The sequence below is a fragment of the Salmo salar genome, chromosome 19 (assembly GCF_965601325.2).
Source record: "Salmo salar chromosome 19, fSalSal1, whole genome shotgun sequence".
Lineage (NCBI taxonomy): Eukaryota > Metazoa > Chordata > Actinopteri > Salmoniformes > Salmonidae > Salmo > Salmo salar.
This window is the reverse complement of record NC_138309.1, coordinates 9108682-9123847: the sequence shown is the minus strand read 5'-3', so window position 1 is coordinate 9123847 and position 15166 is coordinate 9108682. Positions and strand designations below refer to the sequence as shown.

At 42.2% G+C, this 15166-nt stretch overlaps 1 protein-coding gene across 1 annotated transcript in view; it reads left to right on the top strand.

Annotated features, from left to right (window-relative positions):
- Positions 1-2445, top strand: part of LOC106578389 (contactin-associated protein-like 2) — a 227629-nt gene extending 225184 nt beyond the window's left edge. Inside the window, exon 27 of the mRNA XM_045702061.2 lies at positions 44-2445. Within this exon, the coding sequence (XP_045558017.1) occupies positions 44-246 (203 nt within the window). The 3' untranslated portion in view covers positions 247-2445. The remainder of the gene's footprint in view (positions 1-43) is intronic.
- Positions 2446-15166: the final 12721 nt, after the last annotated feature.

Below are 15166 nucleotides of genomic sequence, written 5' to 3'. Positions count from 1 at the left end.
ATGACATGTACTTCTAAAAGTACTTCTATACCTCCGCCCCCAGGTATCATTGCCGTGGTGATCTTCACCATCCTGTGCACGCTGGCGTTCCTGATTCGCTACATGTTCCGTCACAAGGGCTCCTACCACACCAATGAGTCGAAAGCGGCGGAGCCAGCCAGTGGCGAATCAGCTGACACCACCATCATCGGCACAGACCCCAACCCAGAGACCATCGACGAATCAAAGAAAGAGTGGTTCATCTAACTGCCAATAGAAAGACAGAGAGAGAGAGAAGGGGTGGCTGTGTATCTAACCAACAATCACATGAGAAATGGAGAGTGGGAGGTTCATCTATTGACCAATCACAGGAGAGATGGAGAGATGTCATCCAATAGTGTCCCTACTGAATGGAGGAGGGGGTGGAAGTGGGTAAAGAATGGGGTACAGAAATCAGTTTTGTTTTCATAAAAGCAGAAGAAAGAAGAGAGTCTATTGGAATGTTGCGTTGAGAGACTAAATCTGTACATAGTAACTGATGAGTCCTTCTTTGTATTGTATTTGGGAGTTGTCAGGAGTCCTTTGAATACATAATAGATATATAATAACAGATCTGGATCAAATACATATTTCAAGTACATTAAAATGTAGTTGATTCAGCTTGGAGTTTGCACTTTTGGGACTATTCTGTTGTCTCCATTGTACCAAACTAAATCAAACTCAATTACCACAGCTCAAGTTATTTGACCTATGTATTTGACCTCTGTATATTAATAATAATAATAACCACTGGATCATACACTAGCACAGGATTGTTTGTTTGTTTTTTAAAGGGGCAATCAGGAGTTGCTACATCCATTTTTGGACTTATAAATTCATTATATGTACCCATTGATTCTTGAAGAACGTAACTTATAAATGTCTCATGAGCTTAGTTCAACTGTCGTACCCAATCAGAACCTGAAATATAAGCTTGTTTTACTCCAATGTCTGAAAGCAAAGTAAATGTAAACAAACACTATATAGCCTCAAAACATGATTATAACTATAATGTTGACATCATGGATGGTCAGTCCTTGCATCCATAGCTCTGTCTATGAATTTGAGAGTTTCTCCAGCCCCATCCCTCAGCTTTTTACGGAAACAGGCAGGGGACACTTTGTTTTGATTTCTACTGCTGATTGCCGCTTTAAACTGAGATCTGACAGATTATGTGAAATCATCTGTTTTTAAATTGAACTTTTCTGTTGGTCACGCTTACATGTTCATTTTCCATATACACTCCACAAACCACTCCGTCCATGTGTTATTACAGAAACATGGATGCCAAAAGTCATGCTGTAAATAGGTTTTATTTATAAATATATTTTATTTATATTTGAATATGTTTATTTATTCAGCGACATTGGTACTCTACATTTACAAGACATTTCAAATAGTATATGTAATATTTCTAAGCATAGCACATGTATGAGAGAGACGTTTACTTTAATTTAATTATGACATTAGATTGTATCCACGAGAATTCCTTCTCATCGATGACTGGAGAGGAATGTCTCAAAGCATGATGGGGAAAACATGGAGGAACCATAGATAAACGCTCTGCACGGCAGATGGCTTTCTTTCCTTCCTGTGAGTGAACTTTGAACTCTGGAACTTTCAGTGTGTATTCCGTTGCCAAACACTTCAGTCTTATGTTCTCATGTTTGTTTTCCAAGATTGATCAATTCGATCGCTCATGAAACTTGTAATACTGAGAGTTTGTCTCGTGAGACCCAATGAGAGAAGGCTAGACATCTTACCTTATGTTGAAAGTGTTGTGTTTGTGTGTAGACAGGGTCGGTGGCATAGGGGGGTGTAGCCTACGTTCCATAGAACAAGGCTTTGTGGTAGTTCGAGGCTTGGTCGTACAGTGTTTAATGGTTTAACCCACTGTGCCTTCAGGAGTCAGCCACATACTTCCTCTTGGCGACACAACACGGTTACACAACACCATAGTGGTAGAACCAGACCCATGTCAGCGCCAGTCATTTTCTTTCTTTCTTTCGACATGTACATATTTTTTATATTCATATTTATTTATCACGTCTATCAGTCGTTCCGAATGTTTACTTCATACCGGTGTTACCCGGATACAGTGTGATGATGTCATGACTGCCATATTTGTAGCTTGTTGTCATGGTTAATTTTTCTATGTTCTTTTTTTCTGTATTGCTTTATAAAAATGTTGTGAAATGTTTGTATATCATCTCGGAAGATTCCGCACTAAGGACACCATAACCCACACAGAGAAGACGGAGATTAAAAGCACCAAGACAAGGCCGTCAGCCGTCACCAATAAATATGTCTGTTGGTGGGTTTAGCCATGTAATGTTTGTTGTCATGCCACATCTAGCCACCAGGCTTCTGTCAGTCATCTCAGTCTTGCTTTCAGCTCTGTACAGTTCAATAAAGACAGTATTTACATCCAGGGCTACTGTGTATTCATCTGGTGGGGACCTTGTCAATGATGGCACAATGTTGGGTATATGTGTTTGTCAGAGAGAAAATGTTTGAGGGAGGGAGGGGGTGAGAGAGGGAGAATGCTGAGTCATCATTTTACAGGTTTGTTAGTAAGTAAAGTAGGTCAGATATGAAACAACAGCTTTTCTCCTGACTTCATCTGTAGTTAAGTAGGCAACATTATTCAGATCATGTCCTCCATATTAACAAACATCTATTTGGGTCCAACATTTTCGGAGTACAGTGGTTCTCCCTTTGAACTTGTAAGCTATTTATATGAGTTAGTTAGCAGCTATCGCCTAACTATTTGTCATAACATTCTAAATATTATTACAGTACCATTTACTGGTTTAGTAAAAATGTACTGTACAAGGAACAGTGAACAGGTTTATATCTATTCCACTCTGGTCTTGTTCAGATATGGAGCTGGTATGACTGAGCCAAACTATTTACTCTTTAGCCTGGATTCAGATTAAAAATCAAATTTACCGTATGCTTCCCAGTCAAAACAGTTTGCGCCTATATTATGACAACATTTTGTGATTATAACTGTTTTGGTGTTCAGCAGGGTTTTTCCGGCTCTTCGTGCGCACAACATTTTTGCTTGAGGCAAGTCATAGTTCGGTAGCGGAAGTCTACGTCCGTTCGTTGGTCATTGGTCAACAGTACTACTCTAAGAAGAGTGGGAACATGAAAAGACGACTAGTATTCATGCACATTTTTTCACTTGAGAAATTCTACATCAATCCTAGTTAAATGTAAAATTGCGCGACTAAGACTTCTTTGGCAAAAACGTAAAAATGAATGATAGATTAAATCAGGAGAAACACTTTTCACGGCACTTCGATACGGAAGGGACTTTTTTGTAACAAGTTAGGGGAACGTACACAGCAGGATAATTAACTTGGCAGGTTAGGAGACAGGTTAAGGGTAGGAAAATGGTTAGGGTTTGCAAAAATGCTCTCCTAGTCTGCTACGAATATCACTTCGTAACGAAGTGGCGTGAAAAGAGTGTGTCCCGTTAATTCTGACTATTTTGAAGCTATGTAGCTATTGTGGCTTAAGAGGGACAAACAGTAATATTGCTGCTTATTTTCATTTTTTTCAAGCGAAAGTCTTTAGGGAGTATGCTCTTAGCCTAGTCGAGTTATGCTAGGGGCAAACCGAACCGGACGCTCAAATTGACAATCATTAAACAAAATAATTTGGATTTCTATCAGCCTAATCAAGGTGTAGATTACATCTCACATTCCAGTGTTCGAATTTGTAAACAAGGCTGCATGGGATTTCTCTTAATAATGCGACTCCGTACTGCCAATGTCCAATTTAGGTACATGCCTAATGACAGGAGCTGCTTGTGGATTTGACAGCTCCTAAAAGGTGCTGCATATTAGGTTCGGTTTGCAGAACCCAGCTAGGGGAGGCGAATGTTTGTGCTTCACATACTCCCTTAAAAGACCATTGCTTGAAAAACTAGGGAAAAAAATGGCAATATCACTGTTTCTCCCTCTTGAGACACCGTAGCAACCACATATCCAGAACACATTTCCTCAAAAATAGTCCGAATTCATCAAGATCAGTGGTTCCAAAACCTTTTATAGTCCCGTACCCCTTCAAACATCCAACCTCCAGCTGTACCCCTTCAAACATCCAACCTCCAGCTGTACCCCTTCAAACATCCAACCTCCAGCTGCGTACCCCCTCTAGCACCAGGGTCAGCACACTCTCAATGTTTTTTGCCATCATTGTTATCCTGCCCCACACTATACAAAACATTTATTAAACATAAGAATTTGTGTGAGTTTGTCACAAATCAAAGTTTATTTGTCACGTGCGCCGAATACAACAGTTGCAATGCTTACTTACTAACCACATTGCAAAAAGGTATTAGGTGAACAACAGGTAAGTAAAGAAATAAAAACAACAGTAAAAAGACAGTGAAAAATAACAGTAGCGAGGCCGGCGGGCTATATACAGACACCGGTTAGTCAGGCTGATTGAGGTAGTATGTACATGTAGATATGGTTAAAGTGACTATGCATATATGATGAACAGAGAGTAGCAGTAGCGTAAGAGGGGTTGGCAGGTGGTGGGACACAATGCAGATAGCCCGGTTAGCCAATGTGCGGGGGCACTTATGGGAAGTGACAAAGAGCTCTTATAGGACCAGGGCACAAATAATAATAATCAATAATTTTGCTCTTTATTTAGCCATCTTACATGTGAAACCTTATTTGTTCATCAAAAATTGTGAATAACTCACCACAGGTTAATGAGAAGGGTGTGCTTGAAAGGATGCACAGAACTTCAGTATTGGGTTGTATTGGAGAGTCTCAGTCTTAAATCATTTTCCACACACAGTCTGTGCCTGTATTTAGTTTTCATGCTAGTGAGGGCTGAGAATCCACTCTCACATAGGTACGTGGTTGCAAAGGGCATCAGTGTCTTAAAAAAAAAAACGTGTCAATACTTTGCCCCTTGATAACCAGTTGTAAAAGCGTTACATGGTCGCTGCCCATATCATTGCATAATGCAGAAAACGCTACTTTGGCTACATACGGACCGTTAGTGGAATTCCCGCGAGAGAGTAACGGTTAATGTGCTGAATGGTAATTATTTGACTAGGCTACCTGTATTTGACATTGTGTTGTTATTTCGCTAGATGGTTTAATTTGATTTTTGCCAGTAAAACGAGGCCACTCAGGCGAGAAAACAACCTCACCCAAATGTATAGCCCCGTTGGAAAATATAAATGAGCTGTTTGAAAACGTGAAGAGAAAAAAAAGGCATTGTGAATTACATGTTTATTTGGCGTACCCCCGACGGCATTGCGCATACCCCCCTAGTTTGGGAATACCTGATCTAGATAAAACAAGAAATCTGTAATTAATTTTGACAGTTTTGCAGAGGATGTCTTAGTTACACAATTTGACACCTAATTAAGATGTTTGGTGCAGTATTTCCCAATTGAAAAAATGTGCATGAAAACTAGTCCTCTCTCATTGAATGACAACAAACACTTCATAGAGTACCACAGTATGAGTCATAATACCAATAAGACCTTTGGTTCCAATAATTTTCCCAACAATAATTTTTCCCATAGAGGTTTTTAGAAACACCTAAAATAAGGTCTCTGTTTCATGATTACCTTGTAAATCTTTCTAGGACAAGGTGACTTCCAGATCATCTCTCAGAGTCTGGGGTGTTTTGCAGTCTGCACAGGGAGAAACTCCAACTCTTCTGTCTGGAGGATAAACACCCCATCTTTTTGATGTGTCAGACCTCCAAACAACCGAAAAACCTTGACTACTGTTCCATAGATTAAGCTCTACAGTCGTCAAACTCAACTCTGGACCTCAAAGCCATGTCCACTGCTTGTTTTCATGGTTCCCTTCTAATCAGAGAATGATTTAGGCCTGGCACACAAGGTGGGTTTAATTAATTATCAGGTTGAAAAGAAAACTAGCAGGCTCTGGACCTTGTGGGGGCACATCTGCCAAACGTATTCCACGGAGGGCTGAGTGTCTGTGGATTTTTGCTCAACCTTGTCCTTGATTGATGAATTAAGGTCACCAATTAGTAAGGAACTCCCCTCACCTGGTTGCCTAGGTTCTTAATTGTTAGGAAAAAACTAAAACCAGCAGACAACAAGCCCTCCATGGAATGAGTTAAACACCCCTGATCTACAGGTTCACAAGGTACTCAATTTATTTATTTATTTGTATTATATAAACCTTTGTTATTCCATTAAAATCTATAGACATGTAAAATAAATTATTGTATCAAAGAGAACAAGAGTTAAAACAAGCCCTGTTCTATTTGACTAATTCCTGTTAATCCAGTGACTATCCGGTATCAGAAATGTTCTCCCTCCAATAGGAAGAGCTCCAAACTGCCCTGAAGCCCTTACAGGACTTAAATAGCATTAAACTATCATTTCATCAAACAACAGAGCACATTAACCTGTTGGGGATAGGGGGCAGTATTTGCACGGCCGGATAAAAAACGTACCCGATTTAATCTGGTTATTACTACTGCCCAGAAACTAGAATATGCATATAATTATTGGCTTTGGATAGAAAACACCCTAAAGTTTCTAAAACTGTTTGAATGGTGTCTGTGAGTATAACAGAACTCATATGCTAGGCAAAAACCTGAGAAGATTCCTTACAGGAAGTGGCCTGTCTGACCATTTCTTGGGCTTCTACACTCTCTTTATTGAAAACTGAGGACCTCTGCTGTAACGTGACACTTCCTACGGCTCCCATAGGCTCTCAGAAGGCGGCAAAAAGCTGAATGATGTCTTTGCAGCCCCTGGCTGAGACACATTAGCGCATTTGGATAGTGGTCGATCAGAGGACAATGAGACTGAGGCGTGTGCACGAGGCGACACCATGTTTTTATTTTCTCTGTCTTTGAACGTAAACAAGGTTTCCCGGTCGGAATATTATCGCTTTTTTATGAGAAAAATCGCATAAAAATTGATTTTAAACAGCGGTTGACATGCTTCGAAGTACGGTAATGGAATATTTCGATTTTTTTTGTCACGAAACGTGTCGGGCGCGTCACCCTTCATCACCCTTCGGATAGTGTCTTGAACGCACGAACAAAACAGAGGATATTTGAACATAACTATGGATTATTTTGAACCAAACCAACATTTGTTATTGAAGTAGAAGTCCTGGGAGTGCATTCTGACGAAGAACAGCAAAGGTAATCCAATTTTTCTTATAGTAAATCTGACTTTGGTGAGGGCTAAACTTGGTGGGTGTCTAAATAGCTAGCCCGTGATGGCTGGGCTATCTACTCAGAATATTGCAAAATGTGCTTTCACCGAAAAGCTATTTTAAAATCGGACATAGCGATTGCATAAAGGAGTTCTGTATCTATAATTCTTAAAACAATTGTTATGTTTTTTGTGAACGTTTATCGTGAGTAATTTAGTAAATTCACCGGAAGTTTGCGGGGGGTATGCTAGTTCTGAACGTCACATGCTAATGTAAAAAGCTGGTTTTTGATATAAATATGAACTTGATTGAACAAAACATGCATGTATTGTATAACATAATGTCCTAGGATTGTCATCTGATGAAGATCATCAAAGGTTAGTGCTGCATTTAGCTGTGGTTGGGTTTATGTGACATTATATGCTAGCTTGAAAAATGGGTGTCTGATTATTTCTGGCTGGGTACTCTGCTGACATAATCTAATGTTTTGCTTTCGTTGTAAAGCCTTTTTGAAATCGGACAGTGTGGTTAGATTAACGAGAGTCTTGTCTTTAAAATGGTGTGAAATAGTCATATGTTTGAGAAATTGAAGTAATAGCATTTCTAAGGTATTTGAATAACGCGCCACGGGATTCCACTGGCTGTTGAGTAGGTGGGACGATTTCGTCAGTCAGAGAATGCAACAGTTTTGAGCAATGTCTTTGACCCTGCATGAATTTCTGAGGCATGATTCCGTCTCCAGAGCCAGGCCCAGCACACAGAAACAGGAGGATCTTGAGAAGCAGAAGCAGTTGCTACGAGAGGATGAGGAGGCCAGGATAGCTTCTCTGAGAAAGGACGAGGGGGCAAGGATAGCTTCTCTGAGAGAGAACGAGGAGCAGAAGAGTCAGATGATGAACAGAAGATTGAGGAAATGAGCAGAGAGATATCATCACTTTGAAACACACTCAGTGTCTTAGGGGAGGAGCAGACGTGACAAACACAGGAAGGATTACGGGTACAAGACATTACGTCATTCTTTCGGAAGATGGGGTGAAGCCAGGGTTCCATGTGGTGGGAAGCATGGTAGCAGTCAAACGAAAATTAATAGTGGACTCAAATGAAATGTAGTAGTGGAAAAGGATTGAAACATCGAATCCGACAGTGAAAGTGATAAGGATTCTAATGGAAGTATATTTCCAGACTTGGGGTCAATGAGGAGAAGGAAGAAAGTAGGTTACGAGTTTGAACCAGATGAAGCTAGTGACAACGAGGGAGATGGTGCGTCGAGGAAGAGTGGCGTCGAGTACAAACAGAATGAGCTATACTCCAGTAGTTCTGGGGGTGAATTGGAAGAGAGTGAGGATGAATTACCTGAGGTGTGAGGTGTGGTGAAGACCTCAGGGCTCGAGCCTCACACCGATGGTCATGAAAAAGATGAATCTGGTCCAGCAGGCGTGACATTTTTGGAGAAAGTGGACTCCTGCCTTTTGGCTGACCCATATGTGGTTTCAGGTTGGGTGAAAAAGGAGTTAAAGTAACACGAAGTCGACTTTTTTGTGTTTCTGCTCTCAGGAATAGGGCACCATTGAAAGGAGTGATTACTGGGGTAGCGGTAAGGGTGGAGGTGGATCAACTGAAGTTGAAGATTCCCGGTGTCTGTGGTGCCCGCTGTTTGGTGCGACACAGACCTGGTGGCGAGCATGGTGTAACAGAGTCCCTGTCTGTCCTTTGAGTTTTGAGGCTGAGTTGTTGCCTGATAAAGTAAATGTTAGGATATATCAGTTATCCCGTAAGAGCTATTGTGCCGAATCCACTACCGTGTTTCAGGTGCCAAGCTTGTGGTCATGTTGCAGCAGCGTGCGTGTAGGAGGGAGATTCCTAGATGTGAGATGTCTGCAGGAGGGCATGGGACAGAGGAATGTGTAGTATCGGTGAACGAAGTGGTACCCAAGTCAGAATGTTCTCTGCTACAGCATGGCAAGCAGTACCGATGCACCAAGTCTGGAACCAACAAGACCCTGAACAGCTTCTACCCCCAAGCTATAAGACTGCTAAAAAATTAGCTAAATAGTTAACCAATAGCTACCCGGAATATCTACATTGACCCTTTTTGCACTAACTCTTTTGACTGATCACGTATGCTGCTGTTACTGTTTATTTTCTATCTCATTGCCTAGTTACTATATCCCTACCTATATATACAAATCTACCTCAATTAGCTTGTACCCCTACACATTGACTCTGTACTGGTACTCTGTGTATATAGCCTCGTTATCGTTACTCCTGGTGTATTTATTCCTTGTTACCATTTTTCTACTATTTCAACAACAAAAATCTGCATTGTTGGGAAGGGCCCATAAGTACGCATTTTTCTGTTGGTCTACACCTGTTTACGAAGCACGTGACAAATAACCTTGTTGACCTTGTTTTTTCGTCAGTTCCCAGTGCTCTTGAAAGCACCAATAGTACTAGTCATTCCAGAGATGGGTGTGATTAGGATTAACGTCATGGCAGCAACATTAAGACTTCCGGTTTTCTGATTTTGCCTTCAAAATAAAGGTATGCGGTAAAATGCTATTTGTATGATATGAAATCAATCTTTTTTTGTAGCTTTGCATAGTCATAGTGCATAATGTAAAAATTGTTACAAAATTACAACTAAACTCAGCAAAAGAAGAAACGTCCTCTCACTGTCAACTGCATTTATTTTCAGCAAACTCAACATGTGTAAATATTTGTATGAACATAACAAGATTCAACAACTGAGACATAAACTGAACAAGTTCCACAGACATGTGACTAACATAAATCGAATAATGTGTCCCTGAACAAAGGGGAGATCAAAATCAAAAGTAACAGTCAGTATCTGGTGTGGCCACCAGCTGCATTAAGTACTGCAGTGCATCTCCTCCTCATGGACTGCACCAGATTTGCCAGTTCTTGCTGTGAGATGTTACCCCACTCTTCCACCAAGGCACCTGCACCTGGGGGGGAATGGCCCTAGCCCTCACCCTCCGATCCAACAGGTCCCAGACGTGCTCATTGGGATTGAGGTCCGGGCACTTCGCTGGCCATGGCAGAACACTGACATTCCTGTCATGCAGGAAATCATGCACAGAACGAGCAGTATGGCTGGTGGCATTGTCATGCTGGAGGGTCATGTCAGGATGAGCTGGCAGGAAGGGTACCACATGAGGGAGGAGGATGTCTTCCCTGTAACGCACAGCGTTGAGATTGCCTGCAATGACAACAAGCTCAGTCCGATTTGTGCCCATAGGCGACGTTGTTGCCGGTGATGTCTGGTGAGGACCTGCCTTACAACAGGCCTAGAAGCCCTCAGTCCAGCCTCTCAGCCTATTTCTGACAGTCTGAGCACTGATGGAGGGATTGTGCATTCCTGGTGTAACTCGGTTGTTGTTGCCATCCTGTACCTGTCCCGCAGGTGTGATGTTCGGATGTACCTATCCTGTGCAGGTGTTGTTACACGTGGTCTGCCACTGCGAGGATGATCAGCTGTACATCCTGTCTCCCTGTAGTGCTGTCTTAGGCGTCTCACAGTACGAACATTGCAATTTATTATCCTGGCCACATCTCCAGTCCTTATGCCTCCTTGCAGCATGCCTAAGGCACGTTCACGCAGATGAGCAGGGACCCTGGGCATCTTTCTTTTGGTGTTTTACAGAGTCAGTAGAAAGGCCTCTTTAGTGTCCTAGGTTTGTAAGCTGTTAGTGTCTTAACGACCATTCCACAGGTGCATGTTCATTAATTGCATGGGAAACAGTGTTTAAACCCTTTACAATGAAGATCTGTGAAGTTATTTGGATTTTTGAATGATCTTCGAAAGACAGGGTCCTGAAAAAGGGACGTTTTTGTTGTTGCTGAGTTTACATAAAAATAATCTAAACTAAAGAGAATTACTGTTTTATATACTGTAAGATAAAGAATTTTACACTGAACAAAACTATAAACACAACATGCAACAATTTCTAATATTTTTGTGAGTTACAGTCCATATAAGGAAATTAGTAAATGTAAATAAATTCATTAGGCCCTAATCTATGGATTTTACATGACTTGAAATACAGATATGCATCTGTTAGTCACAGATACCATACAAAAAAGGTAGGGGCGCAGATTAGAAAATCAGTCAGTATCTGGTGTGACCACAAATTGTGTTTGCTCTTTGTGCAGACAAACAACAACAAGCTGCACAAGAACTCACTACTGTAATGGTGCAGGTTACAAAGTGGCTGAGTGACTTATGTTTGCATCTCATTGTGAAAAAAAACGGTCTGCATGTTTTTCACAAAGAGGACAACTGATGCTACTGAGCCAGATGTCTATGTGTCAGGGGAGAAGCTCCAAGTGGTATCCAATTTTAAGTACCTTGGCATCATACTTGATTCTAACCTCTCTTTTAAAAAGCAGGTGAAAAAGGTAACTCAAATAACCAAATTCAACCTAGCTAATTGCCGATTCATACAAAATTGTTTGACTACAGAGGTAGCAAAACTGTACTTCAAATCTATGATACTCCCCCACTTAACATACTGCTTGACTAGTTGGACCCAAGCTTGCTGTACAACATTAAAACCCATTCAGTCTGTCTACAAACAGGCTCTCAAAATACTTGATAGAAAGTACAATACCCATCATCACTGTTAATATCCTCAGAAAGCATGAAGTCCTGAGTTGGGAAAATCTTGCGCAATACAACGACGCATGTCTTGTATTCAAGATCCTAAATGGCCTGGTTCCCCCTCCACTTAGTACTTTTGCTAAAAAGAAAACCCAAACACATGGCAGCAGATCCACAAGGTCTGCCATGAGAGGTGACTGTATAGTTCCCTTAAGGAAAAGCACCTTTAGTAAATCCACTTTCTCTGTGAGAGCTTCCCATGTCCGCCACCATGGGGCACTCTGTTCACAACGTTGACATCAGCAAACCTCTTGCCCACACAATGCCAAACACTCTGTCTGCCATCTGCCTGGTACAGTTGAAACCGGGATTTATCCGTGAAGTGCACATTTCTCTAGCATGCCAGTGCCATCGAAAGTGAACATTTGCCCACTGAAGTCGGTTACAACGCCTGGGTCAAGACCCAGATGAGCTTCCCTGAGATGGTTTCTTCGGTTGTGCAAACCCACAGTTTCATCAGCTGTCTGGATGGCTGGTCTCTGACTGTACCGCAGGTGAAGAAGCCGGATGTGGAGGTCCTGGGCAATCGTGGTTACATGTGGTCTTCGGTTGTGAAGCCGTTTGGACGTACTGCCAAATTCTCTAAAATTACGTTGGAGGCGGCTTATGGTAGATAAATGAACATTAAATTCTCTAGCAACAGCTCTGGTGGACATTCCTGCAGTCAACATGCCATTTGCATGCTCCCTCAAAATTTGAGACATCTGTGGCATTGTGTTGTGTAACTAAACTGCACATTTTAGAGTGGCCTTTTATTGTCCCCAGCACAAGGTGCACCTGTGCAATGATCATGCTGTTTATTCAGATTCTTGATATGCCACACCTGTCAGGTGGATGAATTATCTTGGCAAATGCTCACTAACAGGGAGCATTTTGCACAAAATTTAAGAGAAAGTTTGAGACTGGTGCTATACTTATGTGTTTCTTGGTTCTTACAGATCCTATCACTGTTTAATTTATTTCCAGTTTGCTTGAGATGTATTCCTGGATAACTACACTGCTCAAAAAAATAAAGAGAACTCTTAAACAACACATCCTAGATCTGAATGAAAGAAATAATCTTATTAAATACTTTTTTCCTTACATAGTTGAATGTGCTGACAACAAAATCACACAAAAATAATCAATGGAAATCCAATTTATCAACCCATGGAGGTCTGGATTTGGAGTTACACTCAAAATTAAAGTGGAAAACCACACTACAGGCTGATCCAACTTTGATGTAATGTCCTTATTAAAACAAGTCAAAATGAGGCTCAGTAGTGTGTGTGGCCTCCACGTGCCTGTATGACCTCCCTACAATGCCTGGGCATGCTCCTGATGAGGTGGCGGATGATCTCCTGAGGGATCTCCTCCCAGACCGGGACTAAAGTATCTGCCAACTCCTGGACAGTCTGTGGTGCAACGTGGCGTTGGTGGATGGAGCGAGACATGATGTCCCAGATGTGCTCAATTGGATTCAGGTCTGGGGAACGGGCAGGCTAGTCCATAGCATCAATGCCTTCCTCTTGCAGGAACTGCTGACACACTCCAGCCACATGAGGTCTAGCATTGTCTTGCATTAGGAGGAACCCAGGGCCAACCGCACCAGCATATGGTCTCACAAGGGGTCTGAGGATCTCATCTCGGTACCTAATGGCAGTCAGGCTACCTCTGGCGAGCACATGGAGGGCTGTGCGGCCCCCCAAGAAATGCCACCCCACACCATGACTGACCCACCGCCAAACCAGTCATGCTGGAGGATGTTTCAGACAGCAGAACGTTCTCCACGGCGTCTCCAGACTCTGTCATGTCTGTCACGTGCTCAGTGTGAACCTGCTTTCATCTGTGAAGAGCACAGGGCACCAGTGGCGAATTTGCCAATCTTGGTGTTCTCTGGCAAATGCCAAACGTCCTGCACGGTGTTTGGCTGTAAGCACAACCCCCACCTGTGGACGTCGGGCCCTCATACCACCCTCATGGAGTCTGTTTCTGACCGTTTGAGCAGACACATGCACATTTGTGGCCTGCTGGAGGTCATTTTGCAGGGCTCTGGCAGTGCTCCTCCTGCTCCTCCTTGCACAAAGGCGGAGGTAGCAGTCCTGCTGCTGGGTTGTTGCCCTCCTACGGCCTCCTCCACGTCTCCTGATGTACTGGCCTGTCTCCTGGTAGCGCCTCCATGCTCAGGACACTACGCTGACAGACACAGCACTACGCTGACAGACACTAGTGGCTTACAGCTCATGTATCTTATCCTAGTAACACTCTCTAGTGGCTTACAGCTCATGTATCTTATCCTAGTAACACCCTCTAGTGGCTGATAGCCTCATGTATCTTATCCTAGTAACACCCTCTATTGGCTTACAGCTCATGTATCTTATCCACGTAACACCCTCCAGTGGCTGATAGCCTCATGTATCTTATCCTAGTAACACCCTCTATTGGCTGATAGCCTCATGTATCTTATCCTAGTAACACTCTCTAGTGGTTGATAGCCTCATGTATAGTATCCTAGTAGCACCCTCTAGTGGCTGATAGCCTCATGTACAGTATCCTAGTAGCACCCTCTAGTGGCTGATAGCCTCATGTACAGTATCCTAGTAGCACCCTGTAGTGGCTGATAGCCTCATGTATCTTATCCTAGTAACACCCTCTATTGGCTGATAGCCTCATGTATCTTATCCTAGTAACACTCTCTAGTGGTTGATAGCCTCATGTATAGTATCCTAGTAGCACCCTCTAGTGGCTGATAGCCTCATGTACAGTATCCTAGTAGCACCCTGTAGTGGCTGATAGCCTCATGTATCTTATCCTAGTAACACCCTCTATTGGCTGATAGCCTCATGTATCTTATCCAAGTAGCACCCTCTAATCAAAGCTTATGTATCTTATCCAAGTAGCACCCTCTAATCAAAGCTTATAGCCTCATGTATCTTTTCCTAGTTCTGTGAAACCATAACACAGTGTGCTGAACCCAGCAGTTGCCTTACTATCTTTTGCTAATAAATACTAATTATTTGGTAATTCAGAGTTTGTGACTATTTTCCCATGCAATATAACATAGCTGCCAATGCACTTCACTGTATATGGAATACATATTGGACTGTAGAGGAAAAGGTTTTCTACCTGTCTCAGCAAAAGTGAGGTGGAAAATACTACATATGTTTAGTTTTGTAGGGGGACTGTGTTATATGGACTGTTGCTGGCTTTTTACTCCGCCCCCTCCATAGACCCCAATGCAAGACACTGTATTGGACAGTCAACTGCATCTCAGCTAAAGCGTGTTGGAAAAGACTCA